The sequence below is a fragment of the Mesoplodon mirus genome, assembly GCF_964341445.2.
Source record: "Mesoplodon mirus genome assembly, chromosome: 11".
Lineage (NCBI taxonomy): Eukaryota > Metazoa > Chordata > Mammalia > Artiodactyla > Ziphiidae > Mesoplodon > Mesoplodon mirus.
In genome coordinates, this window is record NC_138987.1 from 82,687,540 (window position 1) to 82,714,812 (window position 27,273).

At 36.5% G+C, this 27,273-nt stretch overlaps 1 protein-coding gene across 1 annotated transcript in view; it reads left to right on the forward strand.

The window, feature by feature from the left end:
• Nucleotides 1–27,273, forward strand: part of DNAI7 (dynein axonemal intermediate chain 7) — a 74,084-nt gene that overhangs the window by 36,721 nt on the left and 10,090 nt on the right. Inside the window, exon 10 of the mRNA XM_082635821.1 lies at nt 23,541–23,616. Coding sequence (XP_082491947.1) covers nt 23,541–23,616 — 76 coding nt within the window. The remainder of the gene's footprint in view (nt 1–23,540; nt 23,617–27,273) is intronic.

Genomic DNA, 27,273 nt, shown 5'->3' on the forward strand with positions numbered 1-27,273 from the left:
TTCTCAGCAGAGACTCTAGAAGCCAGAAGGGAGTGGCATGATATACTTAAAGTGAGGAAAGGGAAGAATCTACAACCAAGATTACTCTACCCGGCAAGGATCTCATTCAGATTCGATGGAGAAATCAAAACCTTTACAGACAAGCAAAAGCTAAGAGAATTCAGCACCACCAAACCAGCTCTACAACAAATGCTAAAGGAACTTCTCTAAGTGGGAAACACAAGAGAAGAAAAGGACCTACAAAAACAAACCCAAAACAATTAAGAAAATGGTCATAGGAACATACATATCGATAATTACCTTAAACGTGAATGGATTAAATGCTCCAACCAAAAGACACACGCTTGCTGAATGGATACAAAAACAAGACTCATATATATGCTGTCTACAAGAGACCCACCTCAGACCTAGGGACACATACAGACTGAAAGTGAGGGGATGGAAAAAGATATTCCATACAAATGGATATCAAAAGAAAGCTGGAGTAGCAATACTCATATCAGACAAGATAGACTTTAAAATAAAGAATGCTACAAGAGACAAGGAAGGACACTACGTAATGATCAAGGGATCAATCCAAGAAGAAGATATAACAATTATAAATATATATGCACCCAACATAGGAGCACCCCAATACATAAGGCAACTGCTAACAGCTATAAAAGGGGAAATCAACAGTAACACAATAATAGTGGGGGACTTTAGCACCTCACTTACACCAATGGAAAGATCATCCAAAATGAAAATAAATAAGGAAACAGAGGCTTTAAATGACACAATAGACCAGATAGATTTAATTGATATTTATAGGACATTCCATCCAAAAACAGCAGATTACACTTTCTTCTCAAGTGCGCATGGAACGTTCTCCAGGATAGATCACATCTTGGGTCACAAATCAAGCCTCAGTAAATTTAAGAAAATTGAAATCATATAAGCATCTTTTCTGACCACAATGCTATGAGATTAGAAATCAATTACTGGGAAAAAAACATAAAAAATACAAACACATGGAGGCTAAACAATATGTTACTAAATAAGCAAGAGATCACTGAAGAAATCAAAGAGGAAATCAGGAAATACATAGAGATCAATGACAATGAAAACACGACAACCCAAAACCTATGGGATGCAGGAAAAGCAGTTCTAAGAGGGAAGTTTATAGCTATACAAGCCTACCTCAAGAAACAAAAAAATCTCAAATAAACAATCTAACATTACACCTAAAGGAACTAGAGAAAGAAGAACAAACAAAACCCAAAGTTAGCAGAAGGAAAGAAATCATAAAGATCAGAGCAGAAATAAATGAAATAGAAGCAAAGAAAACAATAGCAAAGATCAATAAAACTAAAAGCTGGTTCTTTGAGAAGATAAACAAAATTGATAAACAGTTAGCCAGACTCATAAAGAAAAAGAGAGAGAGGACTCAAATCAATAAAATTAGAAATGAAAAAGGAGAAGTTACAACAGACACCATAGAAATACAAAGCATCCTAAGACATGACTACAAGCAGCTCAATGCCAATAAAATGGACAACCTGGAAGAAACAGACAAATTCTTAGAAAGGTATAACCTTCCAAGACAGAACCAGGAAGAAATAGAAAATATGAACAGATCAATCACAAGTAATGAAATTGAAACTGTGATTAAAAATCTTCCAACAAACAAAAGTCCAGGACCAGATGGCTTCACAGGTGAATTCCATCAAACATTTAGAGAAGAGCTAACACCCATCCTTCTCAAACTCTTCCAAAAAATTGCAGAGGAAGGCACACTCCCAACTCATTCTATGAGGCCACCATCACCCTGATACCAAATCCAGACAAAGATACTACAAAAAAATAAAATTGCAGACCAATATCACTGATGAATATAGATGCAAAAATCCTCAACAAAATACTAGCAAACAGAATCCAACAACACATTAAAAGGATCATACACCATGATCAATTGGGATTTATCCCAGGGATGCAAGGATTCTTCAATATATGCAAATCAATCAATATGACACACCATATTAACAAATTGAAGAAGAAAAACCATATGATCATCTCAATAGATGCAGAAAAAGCTTTTGACAAAGTTCAACACCCATTTATGATGAAAACTCTCCAGAAAGTGGTCATAGAGGGAAGCTACCTCAACATAATAAAGGCCATATATGACAAACCCACAGCAAACATCATTCTCAATGGTGAAAAACTGAAAGCATTTCCTCTAAGATCAGGAACAAGACAAGGATGTCCACTCTCACCACTATTATTCAACATAGTTTTGGAAGTCCTAGCCATGGCAATCAGAGAAGAAAAAGAACGAAAAGGAATACAAATTGGAAAGGAAGAAGCAAAACTGTCACTGTTTGCAGATGACATGATACTATACATGGAGAATCCTAAAGATGCCACCAGAAAACTACTAGAGCTAATCAATGAATTTGGTGAATTTGCAGGATACAAAATTAATGCACAGAAATCTCTTGCATTCCTATACACTAATGATGAAAAATCTGAAAGAGCAATTAAGGAAACACTCCCATTTACCATTGCAACAAAAAGAATAAAATACCTAGGAATCAACCTACCTAGGGAGACAAAAGACCTGTATGCAGAAAACTATAAGATACTGATGAAAAAAATTAAAGATGATACCAACAGATGGAGAGATAGACCATGTTCTTGGATTGGAAGAATCAATATTGTGAAAATGACTACCCACAGCAATCTACAGAGTCAGTGCAATCCTTATCAAATTACCAATGGCATTTTTTACAGAACTAATACAAAAAATCTTAAAATTTGTATGGAGACACAAAAGACCCCAAATAGCCAAAGCAGTCTTGAGGGGAAAAAACGGAGCTGGAGGAATCAGGCTCCCTGACTTCAGACTATACTACAAAGCTACATTAATCAAGACAATATGGTACTGGCACAAAAACAGAAACATAGATCAATGGAACAAGATAGAAAGCCCAGAGATAAACCCACACACCTATGGTCAACTAATCTATGACAAAGGAGGCAAGGATAGACAATGGAGAAAAGACAGTCTCTTCAATAAGTGGTGCTGGGAAAATGGGACAGCTACATGTAAAAGAATGAAATTAGAACACTCCCTAACACCATACACAAATATAAACTCAAAATGGATTTGAGACCTAAATGTAAGGCCAGACACTATAAAACTCTTAGAGGAAAACCTAGGAAGAACACTCTTTGACATAAATCACAGCAAGATCTTTTTTGATCCACCTCCTAGAGTAATGGAAATAAAAACAAAACTAAACAAATGGGACCTAATGAAACTTCAAAGCTTTTGTACAGCAAAGGAAACCATAAACAAGATGAAAAGACAACCCTCAGAATGGGAGAAAATATTTGCAAACGAATCAACAGACAAAGGATTAATATCCAAAATATATAAACAGCTCATGCAACTCAATATTAAAAAAACAAACAACCCAATCCAAAAATGGGTAGGAGATCTAAATAGACATTTCGCCAAAGAAGACATACAGATGGCCAAGAAGCACATGAAAAGCTGCTCAACATCACTAATTATTAGAGAAATGCAAATCACAACTACAATGAGGTATCACCTCACACCAGTTAGAATGGGCATCATCAGAAAATCTACAAACAACAAATGATGGAGAAGGTGTGGAGAAAAGGGAACCCTCTTGCACTGTTGGTGGGAATATAAATTGATACAGCCACTATGGAGAACAGTATGGAGGTTCCTTAAAAAACTAAAAATAGAATTACCATATCATCCAGCAATCCCACTACTGGGCATATACCCAGAGGAAACAGTAATTCAAAAAGACACATGCACCCCAATGTTCATTGCATCACTATTTACAATAGCCAGGTCATGGAAGCAACCTAAATGCCCATCGACCGATGAATGGATAAAGAAGATGTGGTACATGTATACAATGGAATATTACTCGGCTATAAAAAGGAATGAAATTGGGTCATTTGTTGAGACATGGATGGATCTAGAGACTGTCATACAGAGTGAAGTCATAAAGAGAAAAACAAATATTGTATATTAACACATATATGTGGAACCTAGAAAAATGGTACAGCTGAACTGGTTTGCAGGGCAGAAATTGAGACACAGATGTAGAGAACAAATGTGTAGAGAACAAATGTATGGAAACCAAGGGGGAAAAGCGGGTGGGGTGTGGTGGTGGTGGTGTGATGAATTGGGCGATTGAGATTGACATGTATACACTGATGTGTATAAAATTGATGGCTAATAAGAACCTGCTGTATACATAAAAAAAAGAACTCATACAAATTGGTAAGACAATTTCCTAATATAAAATTAGGCAAAGGACTTGAGTAGACAGATGAGAAGAGAAATGCAACTAGTTAATAAAAATATGAAAAAATAACCAAATAATCAAATTCGAACTGACATTATATCACTTCTTATCAGATTGAGCATGAGATGTTGCAGGCATTTTCACATACTGTTGTTAAAAAATTTGTACAATCTTAAGGGAAATTTTGGCACTATGTAAATGTACCTTTTAGTGATTTTAATTTTAGTGATTTATTATTATGAAATAATAGGACAAGTAAATAAAAATGAATGCTACAATGTTCATTGAAGTTTTTTTGTATTAGCAAATATAGTCCACAGATTAATTATAAAATATTCAGTCAAGTAGTAGCCTTTCAAAATGATGATATAGACTTTATATCCTTTTTTTATTTAAAAAAAACTTTTATTGAGATATACTTGACACACGGCATTATATTAGTTTCAGGTGTACAACACAATGAATTGATATTTCTATATACTGTGAAATAATCTCCATAATAAGTCGAGTTAACATTCATCATCACATATAGCTGCAATTCTTTTCTTGTGATGAGAACTTTTAAAATCTCTCTTACCAACTTTCAAATATAAAATACAGTATTATTGACTATAGTCACCATGTTGTACATTTCAACCCAAGAATTTATTTATTTATAACCGGAGGTTTGTGCCTTTTGGCCACCTTCACCCATTTTGTCCACCTCCACCCCTGAGGCTGGCAACCACCAATCTGTTCTCTGTATCTGAGTTCACTTTTTTTTTTTTAGATTCCACCTAAAAGTGAGCTCATATGGTATTTGTCTTTCTCTGTCTGACATTCCACGTAGCATAATGCCCTCAGGGTCCACCATGATGTCTCAAATGGCAAGATTTCCTTATTTTATTTTATTTTATTTTTTATTATTATTATTTTTTTTTTGCGGTACACGGGCCTCTCACTGTTGTGGCCTATCCCGCTGCGGAGCACAGGCTCCGGACGCGCAGGCTCAGCGACCATGGCTCACGGGCCCAGCCACTTTGCAGCATGTGGGATCTTCCCAGACCAGGGCACGAACCCGTGTCCCCTGCATCGGCAGGCAGACTCTCAACCACTGCACCACCAGGGAAGCCCCCAAGATTTCCTTATCTTTTATGGCTGAATATTATTCCATTATCTCTCTATATATCATGTTTTCTTTATCCATTCATCCATTGATGAACTCTTACATTGCTTCCATGTCTTGGCTATTGTGAATAGTGCTGCAGTGAACATGGAGGTACATATATCTTTTCAAGTTAGTATTTTTGTTTCCTTCAGATAAATACCCAAAAGTGGAATTGCTGGATCATATGGTAGTTTTATTTTTAATTTTTTTGAAGAAACTCCATAATGTTTTCCATAGTGGCTGCACCATTTTACATTCCCACCAACAGTGCACAGGGATTCCCTTTTCTCCACATTCTCACCAGCACTTATTTCTTGTCTTTTTGATAATAGCTATTCTAACAGATGATATTTCATTGTGGTTTTGATTTGCATTTCCCTGATGACTAGTGATGTTGAGCACATTTTCATGTGCCTTTTGGCCATCTGTATGTCTTCTTTTGAAAAATGTCTATTCATATCCTATGCCCATTTTTTATTTGGAATGTTGGGCGTTTTGCTTTTTGTTTGTTTGTTTGTTTGGCTGCATTGGGTCTTCATTGCTGTGCGCGGGTTTTCTCTAGTTGCAAGTGGGGGCCACTCCTCATTGTGGTGAGCGGGATTCTCAGTGTGGTGGCTTCTCTTGTTGCAGAGCACAAGCTCCAGGCATACGGGCTGAGTAGTTGTGGCTTGCAGGCTTCAGAGCTCAGGCTCAGTAGTTGTGGAGCACGGGCTTATTTGCTCCATGGCATGTGGGACCCTCCCGGACCAGAGATCAAACCTGTGTCCCCTGCGTTGGCAGGCGGATTCTTAACCACTGCACCACCAGGGAAGCCCCGTTTTTGCTATTGAGTTGTATGAGTTCTTTATGCATTTTGAATATTAACTTCTTATCAGATATTTGATTTGCAAATATTTTCTCACATTTGGTAGGTTGCCTTTTCATTTTGTCAGTTGTTTCTTCTGCTGTGTAGCAGCTTTCTAGTTTGATGTTGTCCCACTTGTTTATTTTTGCTTTTGCTATATTTGCTTTTGGTGTCAAATCCAAAAAATCATCACCAAGACTGATGTCAAGGAATTTACCCCACCTATGTTTTCTTTTAGGAGTTTTGTGGTTTCAGATCTATGTTCAAATGTTTAATCCATTTTGAGGTAATTTTTGTTTATAGTATAAATAGTGGTCTCTTAACCACATTCATTACACCCACCACACAACTTGCAATAGATTTGGCAATAGCAATCCCTTTATGAGCAGGAACTGTAATTATGCTTCCACCATAAAACAAAAGCATCTCGAGCCCACTTTCTACCACAAGGAACACCAATTTCTCTTATCCCCGTGCTAGTAATTATTGAAACTGTTGGCTTATTTGTCCAACCAATGGCCCTAGCTGTATGACTAATGACTGGCCATCTATTAATTTATTTAATTGAAGGGGCAACCCTGGCCCTAATAAGCATTATCGCTACCACAGCCTTCATTACCTTTGTTATTCTCATTCTACTCACGATCCTTGAATTTGCAGCAGCCCTTATTCCAGCGTACGTATGCACCCTGCTAGTAAGCCTCTACTTACACAATGACACATAATGACCCACGGAACCCATGCATTCCATATAGTAAATCCCAGCCCCTGACCTCTTACAGGAGCCTTCTCAGCCCCTCACAGAGCATCTGGTCTAGTCATATGATTCCATTTAAACTCAACATTTTTATTATCCTTGGGCTTATTAACCAACATCCTAACAATGTATCAGTGATGACAAGACATCATCCAAAAAAGCTTCGTTACTTGTATTTATCACATTCTAACTTCCCCAACTAAACACACAGAAAAATCAAGTCCTTACAAATGTGGATTTGACACTATAGGATCAGCATGCCTACTCTTTTTCATAAAATTTTTCACAGTGTCCATTATGGTTCTCCTCTTTGACCTAGAAATGACCCTTCTGCCCTTACCCTCAGCGTCCCAAACAAACAATCTAATAACAATACTCATTATAGCGCTACTCCTAATTTCACTGCTAGCAATACGTTCAGCCTACAAGTGGACTCAAAAGGGGTTAGAGGGGACCAAATATGATCTTTTAAATTAAAGCAAATTATTTTGGCTCATTAAATTATGATTAAATTCATAATTATCAAGTTCCTTTAGTCTACGTAAATATTATTCTAGCATTTACAGTTTCCCTTAGGGAGTATTAATATACCAATTCCACTTAATATCCTCCCTACTATTTCTGGAAGGAATAATATCATTATTCATTATGGCAACCCTAATAATCCTAAACATCCATTTCCCTCTAGCTAGCATAATACCCATCGTCTTACCAGTTTTCACAGCCTGCAAAGCCGCACTAGGATTACCCCTGCTAGTAATAGTATCAAACAGCTATGATATTGATTATGTACAATATATCAACCTTCTCCAGTTTTAAAAATTATTATGCCACCTATTATATTAATACCACTAACATTATTAAAAATATATAATTTGAATTAATACCACCACTTTCAGTTTACTAGTTGTATTAGCTTATTCCTTCTTAACCAATTTAATGACAACAGCCGTAACTTTTCATTAATCTTCTCTGATTCTCTATCAGCACTTTTACTTTGACATGACTCATCACTAATACTCATAGCCAGCCAATTCCTCCTATCTAAAGAATCACTAGCTCAAATCACTGCCCCTATATATCACTATACTATTTATGCTACAGATATTCCTAATTATAACTTTCACTGCCACAGGATTGATTTGATTCTATTCTTATTCGAAAAAACACTAGTCCCAGCATTAACTACTATCTCTCACTGAGGAAACCAAACAGAACTACTCACTGCAGGAATTTACTTTTTATTTTACGCACTAGTATGATCTCTTCCACTTCTAGTTGCTGTAGTATATATCCAAAATATTATAGGTTCATTAAACTTTTTAATAATCCAGTACTGAGCCCAAACAATATCTAACTCTTGATTCAATATTTTCATCTGATTAGCATGCATGATAGCTTTTACAGTAAAAAATGCCCCTCTACAGATTACACCTCTGACGGCCAAAGGGGCATGTAGAATTCCCACTGCCAGATCTGTAGTTCTTGCAGCTGTACTACTCAAACTTGGTGCCTGTGGTATACTACAAATCACAATAATCCTAAACCCCTTAAACTACATAGTGGATCCATCCCTTATATTATCCTTATGAGGAATAATTATAACCAGCTTAATCTGTTTGCACCAAACAGACTTAAAATCACTCATCAGATACTCCTCTGTTAACCACGTGGCACTTGTCATTGTAGCTGTCCTCATCCAAACACCTTGAAGTTTTGTAGAGGCTACCACCCTAATAATTGCCCATGGCCTCACACCATTTTTACTATTTTGATATTTGACATCTTTTCATGTGCTTGTGGGCCATGTGTATGTCTCATCTGGAGAAGGCTCTATTCAAGTCCTTTGTCCATTTAAAAAATTGACTTCTTTGTCTTTTTGTTGATGAGTTGTAAAAGTTCTTGATATATTCTGGATAACAGACTTTTACCAGATCTATTAAAATGTGCAAATATTTTCTTCCATTCTGTGGGCTGTCTTTCTTCCACTTTCTGGATAGTGTTTTTGATGCACAAAAGTTTTTAATTTTGAGGAAATCCAATTTATCTATTTTTTTCTTTCATTGCCTGTGCCTTGGTGTCAGATCTAAGAAACCATTGCTAAATCCAAGGTCATGAAGATTTATCCCCATGTTTTCTTCTAGAGTTTATACGGTCATTCCTCAGTATCCATGAAGGAATGGTTCCAGGACTGCCCTGTGGATACCAAAATTCACAGATGGTCAAGTCCCTTATATAAAATAGCATAATATTTGCATATATCCTACACACATATTCCCATATACTTTAAATCATCTCAAGATTACTTATAATACCTAATACAATGTAAATGTTATATAAATAGTTGTAAATATGATGTAAATGCTATGTAAATAGTTACCAGCAAGGCAAATTCAAGTTTTTCATTTTGTAACCTAGAATTATTTTTTGGATTATTTTTGATCCACAATTGATTGAATTTGTGGATGCAGAACCCACATATATGGAGGGCTGACTAAGCCTTTTGTCTATTTTGAGTTAATTTTTGTATGTGGTATGAGGTAAGAGTCCAATTTCATCCCTCTGTACATAGATAACCAGTTGCCTAGCACCATCTGTTGACAAGATCATTCTTTCCCCAATTTAATATTTTCTGCCCTTGTCAAAAATCAATTGACTATAGATGGATATGTTTATTTCTCAGTTTTCCATTCAATCCCACTGATCTATATGTATATCTCTATGCCAGTATCACAATGTTTTATTTACTGTTGCTGTGTACTAACATGTGAAATTGGGAAGAGTAAGCCTCCAACTTTGATTTTTGAGATTGTTTTGGCTCTTTGGGGTCCCTTGAAATTTCATATGAATGTTAGGATAAGCTTGTGTATTTCTTCCCAAAAGCCTTCAAGAATTTTCATAGGAATCACACTGAATCTGTAGATCGCATTATGTACTATTGACATCTTAACAATATTAAGTCTTTCTATCACCATGGGATGTCTTCACATTATTTAGGTTTTCTTCATTTCTTTCAGCTATGTTTTATGATTTTCAGTGTACAGTCTTGCACCTTGATTAAATCTATTCCTAAATATTTTATTGCTGTTGACATTATTTAAAATGTGACTGTCTTCTTAAATTCCTTTTGAGAATAGTTATTGCTAGTACATACAAATAAACAAATTTTTGTGTATTGATATTTTGTCCTCTAACTTTGCTGATATTAGTTGACTAGCTCAAATGATTTTTCTGTTGATCCTTTGGAAACATATATGTAAGATGCTGTCATCTGTGTCTGTGAATAGCCATGGTTTTACTTTCTCCTTTCATATGTGGATGCCTTTTATGTTTTTCCTCATTGCTCTGGGTAGAATTTCCAGTACCATATTGTAACAATGGTGAAAGCCAGCAACGTGGCCTTGCTCCTGAATTCAGGGATAAACCTTTCAGTCCTCAACATTGAGCATGATACTTCCTGTGTGTTTTGTCTAATGCTTTGTATCATATCGAATGAATGTCCCTTTCCTCCTACTTTTGTGTTTATATGATGAAATTGCACTGGCATTTGTTTAAAGCTTTTTCTGCATCAAGTTACATGAACATACAATAATTGTCATGTATTACATTACATGGTTTTAATTTAATAATCTATTACATTGCTTGGTTCAGTATATTAACAACCTGGAATTTCTGGTGTAGAGACACTTGCTTTTGGTGCATAATCTTTTCAATATGCTGTTGGTTTCATATTTCTATTATTTTGTGAAGGATTCTTACATCTATATTTAGAAGGAATGTTGATCTGTAGTTTTCTTTTTATAATGTCTTTGTATGATTTGATTAGATTGGGGTTGGTGTTAGTGGTTCAGAGCAGGGGTCCCCAACCCGTGGGCCACGGACTGCTACTGGTCTGCTGCCTGTTAGGAACTGGCTGCACAGCAGGAGGTGAGCGGCAGGTAAGCAAGCCAGGCTTCATCTGCCTCTTGCCATTGCTCCCCAGTGCTTGCATTACCGCCTGAACCATCACCCCCGCCCCCTCCCCCTTCCCATCCGTGGAAAAATTGTCTTCCACAAAACCGGTCCCTGGTGCCAGAAAGGTTGGGGACAGCTGATTTAGCGGACTAAGGCTAGGGCTGGGGCTGGTATGGGAGCTGACCTGGGGCTGGGTTAAGGTTAGAGTTTATGGTTATAGTATATGGTTTATAATTTATGGTTTATATTTTAGTTATGGTTATAGTTAATGGTTATGGTTGATGGCTTATGGATGTGGTTTCTGGTTATGTATATTGTTTCTGGTTATAAATCATGGTTTGTGGTTCTGATTTCAGTTTCTGGTTATAATTTATGGATTATGGTTCTGGTTTCAATTTCTGGTTATGGTTAGGTTTATGGTTTATGGTTATGGTTTATGACTATAGCTATATGGTTATATGATACATGATTTTATGGCTTTTTGGTTAAGTTAGGGTTTATAGTACAGGTAAGGTTACAGGTATGAACCAGGGGTTAGGTTTGGGGTTTGGGTTTGGGTGGAGGGCCTGGGTTAGGAGTTAGGGTTAAGGTTTTTCTTTGTAAATCTACCTAAAGCTTTGTCAATTTTGTTTATCTTTGCAAAAAAAAAGCTCTTAGTTTTATTGATCTTTTTATTGTCTTTTTAGTCTCTATTTCATTTATTTCTGCTATGATCTTTGTTATTTCCTTCCTTCTACTAATTTTGGGCTTCATTTGTTCTTTTTCCAGTTTCTTGAGATGTAAAGTTAGGTAGTTTATAGATCTTTTTTGTTTCTTGATGTAGGCATTTATCGCTGTGAAATTCTGTCTTACAACCTTTTTTGCCTTATCCCATAAGTTTTGGTATATTTTACTTCCATTTTCATTTGTCTTGAGATATTTTTTTGATTTCTTCTTTGACCTATTGGTTGTCCAGTAGTATGTTGTTTAAGCCCCACATGTTTGTGAATTTTCTAGTTTTTTTTCTTGTAATTGATTTCTAGTTTCATACCATTGTTGTCTGAAAAGATGCTTGATATGATTCTAGTTTTCTTAAATTTATTAAGATTTGTTCTGTGGCCTAACATATGATCTACCCTGGAGAATGTTCCATGTGCACTTGAGAAGGAAGGGTATTCTGTTGCTTTTGGATGAAATATTCTGTATATGTCTGTTAAGTCTATCTTGTCTAATGTGTTGTTTAAGGCCAATGTTTTCTTATTGGTTTCTGTCTGGATGATCTATCCATTGATGAAAGTAGGGTGTTAAAGTCTCCTACTACTATTGTATTGCTTTCTGTTTCTCCCTTTATGTCTGTTTGCTATATATATTAGGTGCTCCTATGTTGGGTATGTGAATATTTACAAATGTTATATTCTTTTATTAGATTAACTCTTTTATCATTATGTAATGACCTTCTTTGTCTTTTATTACACTCTTTTTCTTAAAGTCTATTTTTGCTGATAAAAGTATAGCTGCACCAGCTTTCTTTTGGTTTCTATTTGCATAGAATATCCCTTTTTATGCTTTCACTTTCAGTCTGTGTGTGTATTTGTATTTAAAGTGAGTCTCTTACAGGCAGCACATTGCTGGGTCTTGTGTTTTTATCCATTCAGCCAGTCTATGTCTTTTGATTGGAAAATTTACCCCATGTACATTTAAGGTATTTATTGATAGGTATATACTTACTGCCATTGTGGTCATTGTTTTCTGGATGTTTTGTAATTCCTCTGTTCCTTTCTTCTTTTCTTGTTCTCTTTCTTTGTGATTTGATGATTTTTTGTACTGGTATGCTTAGATTCTTTTATCTTTGTCTTTTGTGTATTTACAATAGGTTTTTGCTTTGTGGTTACCACAAGACTTACATAAAACAACTTATATTTATAACAATCTATTTTAAATTGATAACAATTTAAGTTTGAATGTATTCTAAAGCTCTACACTTTTACCCCTCACCACGTTTTATGTTTTTGATGTCATAATTTACATATTTTTATCTTGTGTTATTCTCAACAAAATATTGTAGTTATATTTATTTTTACTACTTTGTCTTTTAACATTCATACTAGCTTTATAAGCGATTAACCCACCATTTTTACAACATTATTCTGAATTATACATATATTTTTCTTTATACTTTCATATGTTTTCCTGTTACTAATTAGCACCCTTTCATTTCAGTTTAAAGAAGTCCCTTTAACATTCCTTGTAAGGCTGGTCTAGTGATGATGAACTCCTTTAGCTTTTGCTTGTCTGGAAAACCCTTTTTCTGTTCTTCAATTCTGTATGAAAACACTGACGCGTAAAGTATTCTTGCTTCGGTTTTTGTGTGTGTGTGTGTTTTTTTCTTTTAGCTCATTGAATACATTATGCCACTCCCTTCTGGCCTGCAAATTTTCTGCTGAAAAATATACTGGTAATCTTATGGGGGTTCCCTTGTATGTAACAAGTTGCTTTTCTCCTGCTGTTTTTAAGATTCTTCCTTGTCTTTAACTTTTGACACTTTAATTATAAAATGTCTTGGTGTGGGCTTCTTTGAATTTATCTTTTTTGGTACTCTCTGGGCTTCCTGGATCTGAATGTCTGTTTCCTTCCCTAGGTTGGGAAGTTTTCATCCATTATTTCTTCAAATAAGTTTTCTGCCCCCTTGTCTCTCTCCTCTCCTTCTGGGACCCCCATAATGCAAATGTTGGTCTGCTTGATGTTGTTCCATAAGTCTCTTAGCTATCTTTCATTTTTCTTTTTGCTTGGGTGAGTTCTACTGCCTTGTCTGTGAGTTCTCAGATCGTTTTTTCCAGCTTTATCTAATCTGCTATTGAATTTCTCTGTTGTACTTTTCAGTTCAGTTATTGTATTCTTTGGCTCTGTGACTTCTATTTGGTACTTTCTTATATTTTATCTTTGTTGAGATTCTCAGTATGTTCCTTTATTCTTCTCCTAGGCACAGTTAGCATCTCTACGACCATTGTTCTGAGCTCTTTATCAGGTAAATCACTCATCTGTTTCATTAAGGTCTTTTTCTGAGGTTTTATCATGTTCTTTTGTTTGGAATATATTCGTCTGTTTCTTCACTTTTCTTGACTCTCTGTATTGGTTAGATAAAACAGCCACCTCTCCCAGTATTGAAGGAGTAGTCTAGTGTAGGAGATGAAATATATCCTTCAACACTACCTTGGTTGTCTCTCAATTCTTTGTGATTGTCCAAGCACCTACTTTATTTTTAGTGGCTCCCAATAGTTGAGGGTGTACCAAGACCTGTCAGTGTCCCGAAAGGAAGGAGCTCAGTCAGCACCTAGGTCCAGGCTGATTGGAAGCCAGACCTTCAAGCAACAAATTTTAAAGTATACAAGTATGCATCTTTCAGGGGAGGACTGGGAGATAGTCTTCTGGGATTTTCTGTTCCCTCTGAGCTGAGCCTTGAGGTGATAGCCAGTTAAGAACTGTTTCTTTCTTTGCTACCATCCTGTTGAACTCATGAATACAAGCTCTGCTGGCCACCAGAACCAGGCAATCAAGGGCCAGGCCCTGGGCAGCAGCCAGAAAAACCAGGGCACCAAATGTAAAAACCAGGGCACCAGACACATGTACAAGCTTCCCCTGGGAAACACTGGTGCTCAAGAGAGATAGTGCCTTCCTTCTGAGGTCTCTAGGGAGGATTACAGTGGGCCGTTAGATGTGTGTTCAGTTAGAAGCCTACCCCTCAAGCCACAGCTATGAAGATAAACTAATAGGCCTCTTTCACAGAAAGACTGAGCTCCTGGGTGTGTCGCCTCTCTGCTGTGCCCTGGGGGTGGTAGCCAGTTAAGAACTCTTTCTTCATTTGTTCCAGTCCCTGGGACCTGTAAATATGAGCCCCACCAGCCACCAGAGACAGGTGAGCAAGAGGTGTCCGCTGGGTGATACAAGCTCATTTTTGGGAGATCCTGGTGATCTGGACCAAAATAGAAGGAGAGCACAAAGATATGGCACCTGCTGGCCTCTTGTTTTTGGAGAGTAATTCAGTAGGCCCCCTAGCTGTGTGTTAAATAGTAGATGCCTGCCCCTCAGGCCTACGCTTTAAGATAATCAAATAAGCCTCTTTCACAGAAAGTCAGGTTGCTTTCCAGTCGGCCACCTCTGCCCTGGGCCCTGGGGCAGGTGAGTCTGCACACAGGGGCCCTTTAAAAACTGCTTCTCAGTTTGCATAGCCTTCTGGGTCTGGTGGAAGCAAGCCCTCTTGACTTTCAAAGCTAGATGTTTTGGGGGCTAGTTTCTCAGGTGCAAGTTTTAAAAGTTGAGGCCTGGTGTGCAGTTCAATCTCTTTGTTCGGGGAGAAGCTCATGTTTGTAAGTTCCCTCCTGATTGTGATTTGCTGTACAGGGGTGGGTTTATGGCGAGATTGTGTCTCAGCCTCTCCTACCTGCTTCAGTGTGGGCTTTTTCCCATTCACTCGATGTGTAGGAGTCACTCAGCTAGTTTTCAGGGTTTTTTTCAGAGAAAATTGTTCCATATGCAGCTGTAGATTTAGTGTGTTTGTGGGAGGAGGTGGCTTCGGGATACTCCTACATCGCCATCTTGGACTAGAACATGTATACTTTTATATGGGAAAATACCTAAGATGCATTTTTAAGATATTTTTTCAAGATACCAGACTATATTTGCAATAGGGTTCTGTTTTTGTAAGGGAAAAAAATACTTATTTGTGAAATCGTAGGAAAAAATCTGGCAGCCTGCTTATCCAAACAGTGGCTATCTTGGAGTAGAGAGGAGGGAGTGTGAGAAGGATGGGATGATGATATACTATCAGTGATTTTTTATTCTCTTTACACTTCTATATTGTTTGAATTTTCAATAAATAAGTACTGAACACACATTCCTTTCCTGATTGAAAATGAAACAATATATTTCCTTTTATTTTTTTCTTTTTAAAAAGGGACAATTCATGATAAGCCTTTATGACACTCCACTTGCTATTCTGTCCTTGTGAAATTCCCTTCCTCCCATCATCCTCATCCACTTTACCTAACATCTACTTGCCTTTTAAGACTTACCTTTGTTGACAAAAATTCAATTAACAATCATGTTAAGAAGAAAAAATAGAATTTTATTTGAGCCAAACTGAGAATTATAACCTGGGAGACACATTCTCAGAAGGTCTGAGAACTGTTCCACTTGTTAGAAGTCGAAGGCACAGTCATATACATTTTCAAGACAAAGGATTGTACATCAAAATCACACACTGACATTTTACGTAAAGTTCACCAAAGATGCATAATCCAGGTAAGCATGTACAAAGTGAGCAGTAAATCACCATGACCCCTTACAGAGTTGTGAAAGAATGCTAATCTAAGAAGTTACTTTGCCGACATCAGAAAAAAGGATAAAAACATTGATCTTTGTGGCAGGCATTCCTACCTTTGAGGATGTCTGGCTAATGTATAATGCAGATGCACATTGTACATTAGGGAGGGCCCAATACAGGCAGGGAATATGTTATGCTTACATTTTCTAGTCCTGCTTTAAAATATAAATTTTATTTTATCACTTTCAATTTTACCTCCACAAAGTTCTCCCCTTATTTTCAGACTAAATTAGATGTATCTTTACCATGCTCTTATCATTCTGTTTAATTATTAAAATTCTTAAACACTAAATTATGATCTCGAGGATGAGGATATCCTGATAGATTGAATATTTACAGTAAGCACAGGGCCTGGTATGTGATAGAGTTTCGATAAATGTTTATTGAATGAATGAAGGAATAAGCAAATGAATGGACGGTTAAGTGATTAAAAGTAGGCCCTAACTTGAGTCTGATTTGTTGTGAACAACCTGTGTAAGAACAATCACTCGTATCAAAGAATTCAACCAGTCCCCACATTAAAATTATCCTGTGTTTTTGAGACACTTAAGACTCTCAGTTACAGTTGGGTGTGCTGGGAACCATTTCTGCCACTTTAGGGAATCTACAAGCTTGTCACTAGGGATTCTTGGGACCCTCTCCTCAGCAGTTGTGACCCCTGGAGTGATCTGGCATAGTACAGGTGATGATAGGGAGGCTTCACTTCCAACCCCACAGCGGCCTCAGGAGAAGTGTGCTTCTTGCAGTCCAGTTGGAACTCAGAATGTGAAACAATATTTATGGGCAGTGGTGAGGTTTGTATTCCTTTATAATCATGGCAATATAGAAACTATCATAACCCTAAATGTCTCTCATAACACTGTTTTCTTGGTATGGTAAAATATGGTATACATTTTTTAAACTGGCATATAAATTGATGAAATTTAACTTGTATGTGTATGTGTACATGTGTTTGTGTGAGTGTATGTAAATTAGGGACTATCTGTAGGATCAGTAGGCAAATTTACTGTGTTTTGGCTTTAGAGGAAGAGATTTCTCTATTTTTAAAACTTTTTCTTTAGGATAAGCTGCTTATTTTTATAATTTTAGGTTGGCATATTATAATATAATATTACATTTCTTGTATCTTTTTAATAAATTTGGAGGCTGATTGCAAAGCAAATATTAGTATAATAATGCAGGAATCTATGGCCCAAAATACTTTAATTATGCTTGATATGTGATGTGATTACAAATACCAAGTATTTAGTACTTGGTTTAGTTTAAAAATTAAATCTCTTAGGTTTAGAGGATGGTCCAAATTGTCTTCCTTTTTCATGGGTCTATTAAGAATTTTGCCACTAGAGGGCTCTTGATACCATATTTTAGTTCATTTAAATGTGTAATAATAATATTTACAATAATGTCAGTATTGGCTAATACTGTCTTTCCAATTAATATATCTTAGAAAATTTTTTGAAAAGTCTAATTTAAGTGTAGCAAAATATGAGAAATGTTGCTTTTTAAAAATAATAATTATCTTCAGAAATAGTTTGGTGATCTAAGGGGCATGCATGATATAATGGGCCTTTGAACTTTTTAAAGTTCAAGTTAAAAATTGTTTTTGTCGGGCTTCCCTGGTGGCACAGTGGTTAAGAATCCACCTGCCAATGCAGGGCACATGGGTTCAAGGCCTGGTCCGGGAAGATTCTACAAGCTGCGGAGTAACTAAGCCCGTGTGCCACAACTACTGAGCCTGCACTCTAGAGCCCATAAGCCACAACTACTGAGCCCGCATGCCTAGTGCCCGTGCTCCGCAACAAGAGAAGCCACTGCAACGAGGAGCCTGCGCACCACAAGGAAAGTAGCTCCAACTCACTGCAACTAGAGAAAGCCCCGCACAGCAACACAGACCCAATGCAGCCAAAAATAAGTAAACAAACAGATACCAGATTTAACATAAATATGAGTATATATGTATTATATATTTAATATAAATATGAGTATATATAATATATAAAACATATATATGAAATATAAAATTTACTAAGTGCCTTTTATGAGGAATTTGACATGATTGTGGATAAGTGTAACAGTTACCGTACGCTCTGATATGTGCAATGAGAGATATTAGGCATGGGAGTTAAGAGATCAAAATGAATTAAAAAAAAAAGAAAAACCCAGAATGAACAGACCGGAAGTCTTCTCTGATGAGGTAACCTTTGAGCTAAATCTTTTGATAGGCATGGAGGAGTTTAGATGGGAAGGGAAGGAAATTGTTCTGCTCAGAGGGAAAAGTGTGGAGGCATGAAATAAATAGCCTTAGAGATTCATGGACTTCTTGGCATCATCATGGATAAATTAAAAATCTATGAGGATAACCCACGTGAAAAACCTAGCTTTAGCACTCATCAACCTTTAACTTCCTACAGACTTACTTCAGCCTGTTTCCCCGGTCATACCCTGGACCTTGTTCTTATTTCTTTACTCATTCAGCAAATATTTATTGAATGCCTACCTCTATATGCCAGGCACTATTCTGGCCCTCAGAGGGCAGTGGTAAAGGACAAATGAGATTCCTTCTCTCACAATTTACTTGCAAGTCAGGAGATACCAACAATAAATAAGAAAAAACTGGAAAATAGCAGATACTAATAAATGGCATGCACAGAATTAATCAGGGTGGTAACTAGATTGGGTGTTTAGGGAGGGCTTGTATGATGAGTTATTATTTAAGCTGAAACCCAAATGACTAGAAGAATCAGCTATGTAATTATTAGGGTAGAAATATTCTGATCTGAGGGTAAAATTACTGCAAAGGTCATAAGACAGAAGTGAAGACCAGGAAGAAGGCCAGTGGACTGATGTACAGTGGGCAAAGAGGAGAGTGATATGTGATGATGTCAGAGAGAAAAGCAGAAGCGAGGTGAAGCAGGGCTTTGTAGGCCAGAAGAAGAAGTTAAGATTTTATTGTAGATGCAGTAGGAAGGCATTAGAGGGCTCTAAGTATGAGAATGGCATGATTTATCACCTTGAAAGGTTATTCTGGCCATTATGTAGATAAAAAATTATGAGGGGCCAGAGTAGAAGCATGGTATTGAGTTCAGTAGTACTAGAAAGGCATGAGAAGTCATGGTGGCTTGGACAAAGGTGGTGGTAAGAGACATGGAAAGCTGGATATGTTTGGGAGGTAAAATAAACAAATCCTGCTGAGTTTTGATTGGGGAACTAAGAAGGTGGTAGCGCAATTTACTGAGATGGACAGGTATGGGCTGAATTGGTTGAGAGTGACAGAAACCAGAGGATTTTGGTGGCGACATGGTAAGTTTGGAACACACAAATGGAAATGTCAAGTAGGCAAACGTGAACCTGGAGTTCTGAGGAAAGTCAGATCCAGCCACCGTGTGTGTGTAGACTGTGTCTTTCCAGGGCCGAGCAGCACAGTGTATGTGGCCTGAAGAGCATCACTAGCAGGGATTTGGGAACCACCGGCCTATAGAAGGTATGAAAGCCACAGGAATGAATGAGACTTCAGCCCACTCAGGGTAATCATTCTTATCTTTTATACAAAGGAAGCATATGATGCTGAATTTTCAAAATTCATCTTCAATTCCTTATCAAGAACCAATTCTAACACTTTATTCTGAAGCTGTAGTTAAATTATCTTTGGATGATGAAAAAATTGGATTTCAGATCAATGAACTTCCTTTGTGTAGATATTCTCTTGACGGACAGTAAAATTCAAGACATTCTATCAAATGTGTACAGTATTCAGTACTGACATTTTGCAGATGTCCAATATCAAGATCACCTATTTCATTGATAATTATTGATATCAAGTCTCCCATGTTCTCTTCTAATATTTTCATGATTTTTGTGGCTTTTGATTGGTTTCGTTATGTTTTCACATTTAAATCTTTTATCCATCTGGAATTTATTTTAGTGTAAAATGGGGAGAATCTAAATTTATTTTATTTCAAATCTTAGCCAGCTGTCTCAAAACACTTACCATATAAACCTAGGCTTTTTCTATTGATCTGAAATGCCATATGCTAAATTCCCAAGTGGATCCTGAGATCTATTTCTGGAATTTCTAATCTGTTTCCATGATCTATTCATGACCCAGCATATGTTTTTATATCAAATTCAAATTACACATATATTAAAATAATTTCCACACTACAATAACTGCACATTAATCAAGTTACAATGAAAAATTGCTTGTGTTCTGTGAAGTTCTTCCCTGTTATAAGCCAGTTCCTATACCTGTTGAACCAAGGTGTCATTGAAAAGTTATACTTTAACTACCTTCTCTGCTTTATATTCTGTCAACATTTCCAGGCAAACAGTTTTAAGGAATGTTATTTTTTAGATAGATTTATTATATAATCTATAAATTTAGTGCAATTCAAATAAAAATTTCAGTTGGTAACTGTTGAGACTTGACAAAACACTATTAAAGTTTAGCTAGAAGAAAAATAATACATGGAAAATTTTCTAAAACAATTATGATGAAAGAAGACTTTTCATTAGCAGATATAAACATGATATTAATATGAAGAAACAAGGTTTTTTTTCAGTTTCATTGCCAACAAACACAAGGAGTTTTAGAATGTATAAAACTATGAAGGCTTATAGTATCAATAAATGTGGTTTGGAGTTTAATTATTGTGCAGGAGTATGTTCTAGCTGCAATGACAGCTAGATAGTTATTAAGAGTAAGGAACTTGCATCAGAATGTAAACTGACCCATTGCTTCCTTCCTCCAGAAGTCTAACTTTAAAAAGAGTCAATTGAACTAAAGAGTAACATAGAATTATAAAAATTATGAATTAGATAAAGGCAATGTGTTGACTTAAATACAAGATTATTCTCTTATGTGATAATATGGACACTGATAAATTCCTGTTGTTGCATACTGAAGTACTGTGGTTATTAAGGGGAACGTTCTGTTGAGAAAGTCTAAATTCTTGGACTCCCTGCAAGGTAGAAAACCAGTTTGATCTACATGCTGAAGAATTCTCAACTTTTTGAAGATGTGAATTGGAAAGGCTGACTCACTTGTTGGTTTGATATCTTTGATATTATTGTTGGAGAAAATCCTTCCTGTAAGAAAGAAATGCAACTGGCTTTTTAATGGTAGATAATATCAAAGGCTACTTAGATGTTCCATGGGCACCTCAAATCCAACATATCCACAATCAAATTCACTACTTTTTTTCCCCAAACCTATTCTTCCTTTTCTTTTCTTGGTAATTGTTACCACCATCCATCTTATTACCTAAACCAAGCATCTGTAAATCAGTCTTTGCCTGTCCCTTGCCTTACTTCTATATCCAGTTGCCATCCAAGTTATGTTGATTTACTTCCTTATCATCTCTCACATATGCTCCTTCTAATGGTCCTGATTGCTTCTATCTTGAGTTAGGCCCTGATCCTCTTACCTTGGACTTCTTACTCTTTACAAAGCAATACATTCATCAGGTGGGCACCAGAATTCTCTTTCCAAATGCAAATTTCTTCATGTTACTTTCCTAGTAAAAATCTTTTTGGGGCTCTCTCTTACCCACAGAGGAAATTCTAGTCTTTAGAGTGGCATCCAAAGCTCTCCACAAGCTGGCCTGCCTCTCTCCAGCTTCAAATCTTTACACCCTCCTAGCCTGTCTCATTCCAACCATGCCTGACTACTCAGGGGTGCTTGTAACCCTCTGTTTTGCTTCATACCTTTCTGCCTTCACTCATACTTAAAATTCCCTCCCACCATTTTGGGGAAAACCTAATTATCTTTCAAGATTTAGTTCAAACTTTACCACCTTTGGGTAGCGTTTCCTTTTTTCACCACCCACAGACTATTTCTCCCACAGAATTAACTGTTCTTTCTTACTATTCTATTGTGGACCCCTTAATACACTACAGCACCCACAAATGGTATTATGCCTGTTTGTTTACCTGCTTTCCTAATAGACTGGCAGCTCCTTAAGTCAGGGACCTTGTCTTTTCCTTCCTTTTACTTCTAGCATCTATGGATGCCTGTACAAGTTAGGCACTCAATAAAAATTCTTTGAATGAATGAGTTAATAAGTGAGAAGTGTCAGAGGCCTGATGGAGAGAGTTGGCAGAGAATGCATAGTGTTAAAACTGGTCAAGAGGAAGATACAGGGCAATATCGTGATGAGAGTAGGGAAAAGATAATTTACTAAGGGGGACTTGGCTTTGTATGGTGGATGAGGGTGAGAGGCATGGTGGGATGAACTGGCATTAAGCTTCTGACTAGAATTCGGGTATAAGATTCTTTCATTGCTGTAGAAAAGTACAGGTGGTATTTGAGATCAAATGAAGTTTGCCAGATGTGATCCAGTTTGCAAATATTAGCACACACGTACCAAATTTTCATAATACTGCATTTATCTAGTACTTTACAGCGTACAAAATTCTTTACTTTTATTATTTTATTTGACCCTTAGACCAGTCATCTCCCTAAGCTTCAGTTCCCTTTTCTGTAAAATGAAAATAATAGCTATCTTTTAGGATTGTTTACAAGAGGTATCATATGTCTGGCACACAGTTACATACCAAATGGGTTGTTAGATCAGGCATTTGAGGCCCATAATGGTTAAATGACTTGCTCAAGGTCACAAAGGTAAGTTAGTGGCAGATTTAAATATAAATTCCTATGTCCTCTTTTTGTAGTATTCTTTTTACTACACCAGGATGTAATGATGTCTTCTACATTACTTGGTACATAGCATCTTTAATTCCCCTCAGAGGCTTACCCAAAAGCAGGCTTTGGAATTAGTCTATCAGAGAGTTTATTGCCAAAATCAAGCAAAATCTAAAACTTGGCTAAAACCAAAATGCAAATACAAATATTTTTATAGCTTGCATTGCTTCCTAGTCTCTCTGTTTTACACTTTTCAGCAAAGGGTTTTCAGCAAAGAATCTGAGCAGGCTAGCTGCTGCCCTTTTGAGGTTCTGTGGAGATGTGCTCTCATTTAAATTAATTTTTTAAATATTGTTTTTGAATCCAGTTTTAGGCCAGAGCAAGTGTCCATCTGAGGCCCTGGAATTAAGGTAGCAGAAATCTAGTGGGAACTGGAACAGGAAGAGAGTGAATCTGGGCTGCAGCAGACCCTGACGATCACACCCATCTGTCCTTGTGTTCTCTGTAGAGTTCTGTCCAGGAAGAACCTGAAGCCACAAAATATGAACTGGAAATGAAATTATTAAGTGAAACAGTTTTAGCAGGTATTCCTCTAAATTACATTTTTAGAATTTAATTTTATTGGGATTTTTCTGCTTATAAAAGAAATGCAGGGACATTGTAAAAAAAAAAACTCAGATGTTGCAGAAGTATAAAGTGAAAATTCTTCCTCATCTGTCTTCTGCTATAACCAATGTTAACAACTTTTTAAAATTTGTGCAATCTCTCTCTGTCTGTCTCTGTTTCTCTCTCTTTTGGTTTTAAATAAAACCATGGGATCATATCATAAAGATGTTTTTGTTGAAAATTACTTTTTTTTACCTAATAATATTTGTCATTGTACATACATACATAGAACACAATATATATTCTGCTTAAATGAATAATATTCAACAAGATTCTAAGTCAGAGCACATTGGTAACCTTACTTTTTTTTTTTTTTTTTTTTTTTTTTTTGCGGTACGCGGGCCTCTCACTGTTGTGGCCTCTCCCGTTGCGGAGCACAGGCTCCGGACACGCAGGCTCAGCAGCCATGGCTCACGGGCCCAGCCGCTCCGCGGCATGTGGGATCCTCCTGCACTGGGGCACGAACCCGCGTCCCCTGCATCGGCAGGCGGACTCTCAACCACTGCGCCACCAGGGAAGCCCAGTAACCTTACTTTTTAAAGTATCTGTATAATGTCATCCAATAATGGGACATTATTTAAATCCTTATTAGTAGACAATAAGATTATTTCTAATTTTTTTATTATTATAAGCAGTGTTGCACTGAACATTCTCAAGCACATGTACATGATCAGAAATTTTTCAACACTTCTGTATTCAGTCTTATCCTGGCAAATAGAAACTGGATATAGTTTTAATAGTCAAAATGATAGTGATGTCTAATTTGAAAATCTTTTAGTTTGAGATTTATATACATGTTTTCCACTAACTTTATCATTATGCTTCTTTCCCAGTAACTTCTAAGGAATATACTTTTTATATATTTCTTAGCATACTTTTTTATAACAGGCTTCTTGTCTACTTCACTTTTTCCAATACACTTTTGTGTCAGCAGTCAACTGGGTTTATATCTTTATAATTTTTCTATAATCCTTATGAGATAATTTTCCTGTTAGAAATATGATAATATATTCAATTCATGAAACTCTGTCAATAATACCAAGGTTTCTACATGGTGATCCCCAAATAATATATATCATAAATAGTCTAAATTGGGACACAGTATTCTTTCTGACTTTCTTTTCAGGTAAATGGACTATTAATTAGATACATTTGAAAATTACTTAAGGTATACATTTTATTGAATGTATACAAGGAAAAGGGGGCAATTGCTTAACTGGAATTTTCTCTGGATATTTCCACTTATTTTCAGTGCCTAATCTCTGTGGGTTAAATTCAATGCCATCTCAGTGTGCTTCCTTTAATGGGAGAGGAAAATTGTAATGATAAATAATAAGACTAACAGTTCCTGAATTTTTACTATAGGTCTGGCACCAGTTCTAAACTCCTTCTTGTATTAAATCACAGCTCCCCCAAATTGTAGAAGATAGATACTACTATTATATGCATTTGTTGAGGAAGGAACTGATACTAGAGTTGTTAATTAGCATATCTTGTATAAGGTCACACAGCTAGTCAAGGGTGGAACCTGTAAGGGTCTGATTTCCTCTTCTTATCTATTACACTCTATTGAAAGAATTTTGGTGAAAGGTGGGAATGATGGTATGTGACATCAGATATCCCCTGAATGTGCACTGAGATTTATGGGATCATAGAATTTCCCTGTAAAATGTCTGAACACAAAGATTATCCAGTCCAGTTTCTTCACTTTCAAACCTCCATCCCTGTTTTTCTATAAGCTGGGCCTATTTTTGTTGAAAAAAAAAAATTAGCTTTCATTTCATATATGGGCCAAAATTTTTTTTAACGTTTTACTTCTTTCAGATTTTTAGCTCCATAATGTCCAATTTAAAAAAATTAATTTGTCAGTTATTAAATTTTGTGTTAAACCACATTTGATCTTTTATAATGAAGGTTAGCAGGGTATGCCACCCCAAAATCTGCCACTTTGGCATAAGAATTATTTTGAGCTGAAAACAGTTAAAAAGATGCAAGAAAAGGTCCTTACCCTCCTCCTATTTGCCTAAAAGCAGGGCATAAACTTTCAAAAGTGTTTTTCCTCCCCTCTCTGCCAGGAGGGACAAAGGTTAATTCCCAGAGACAAGTTTAGACCCCATCAGCCTGGAGAGGATGCCAGAGGAATTTATATAACAGGCTTTCTCTCTGCCCCTGGAAGCCTAAAACTGCTTTCCTTTGTCCTGTTATCTCTCCACAAATTTATTATTCTTTGTAGAAGATGCTATATAAGCCAGAGTTCTAAACCACGTCTTTGAGTTACCAATTTTTCTCAGGGTATCTCCCATGTATACATGAGGTGTACATGTTAATAATTCTGTTCATTTTTCTCTTGTTAATCTGTCTTTTATTACAGGAGTCTTGGCCAAGAACTCAGAAGGGTAGTGGGAAAATTATTTTTCCTCCCATACAGAAAACCATATTTTTAAAGTTTTTATGTTAATAGTAGCACATCCTTATTGTATACAAATTCCTATAATGTTAGTATATAAAATATAAATGGGGCCCTCTCCTGCACCCTAACATTATGCATGCCTATTCCCACTTTCAAGCTTAGCTTTGTGAATAGTTTTGAATCAACCACATTTTGAAAATATTTAGCAGCTAAATAAAAACTTCATTTACCTGTATTAGAACATTTTCATTTTCCCACTAAGAAAATACAGAAATGTTATGATCTATTTAGAAACTGAACTAATCTGATGAATTTCAGCGCAGTTGTTGCTGTTAGAGAATGCCCCTGAAAAGCCATATTTCTCTGAAGAAAATGAGGTTGATTTATGCCAGTTCACAGCTCTGGGTGGAGTGCACCACTTGGATATTTTGGAGCTTCCTCCACAGTGTAAACCGAGGAAGGGCTGGATGATTGTGGAAGTAGGTTAATTCTTGAATCAAAATTTATGAATAAAATAATTTCTCATGCTTTTACTTCATCTCAAACGATCTAAACATCTAATGAATTTAACCCTATTAAGCAAGCACAAAGGAAACAATGTAATTTTACACTTGATCTTAGCCAAAAGGCCGAGAAGCGATAACAATGTAATTTTAAACTGTCTTGAATGTATAAATTTGAATCAGATACTAAAGGAAAGGAATCTGAAATAATATGGATTTTAAAACTAGAATTCATACATGTTAACTTAATTGTAAACCTATAGCACTATGATTATATTGTGCCAATTTGGCCTTAATAATGACAGTCTATTTCAGAGGCTGGCAAGCTTTTTCTGTAAAGGACCAGATGGTAAATATTTTCAGCTTTGTGGGCCATACCAGCTCTGTCGCAACTCCTCAACTCTGCCACTGTAACATTAAAACAGTCGTATGTAAATGAACGGGCATCGCTGTGTCCCAGTTAAACTTTATTTACAAAAACTGGTGGTGGGCTGGATCTCTCAGGGACCACAGTTGGTGGACTCTGGTCTAAATCAGTGGTTCCCAGCATGTGGTCCCTTGACAAGAAGCATGAGCATCATTTGGCATCATCTGGGAATTTGCTAGAAATGCAAATTCATGGGCCCCACCTCAGTCCTACTGAATCAAAAACTCTGGAGGTG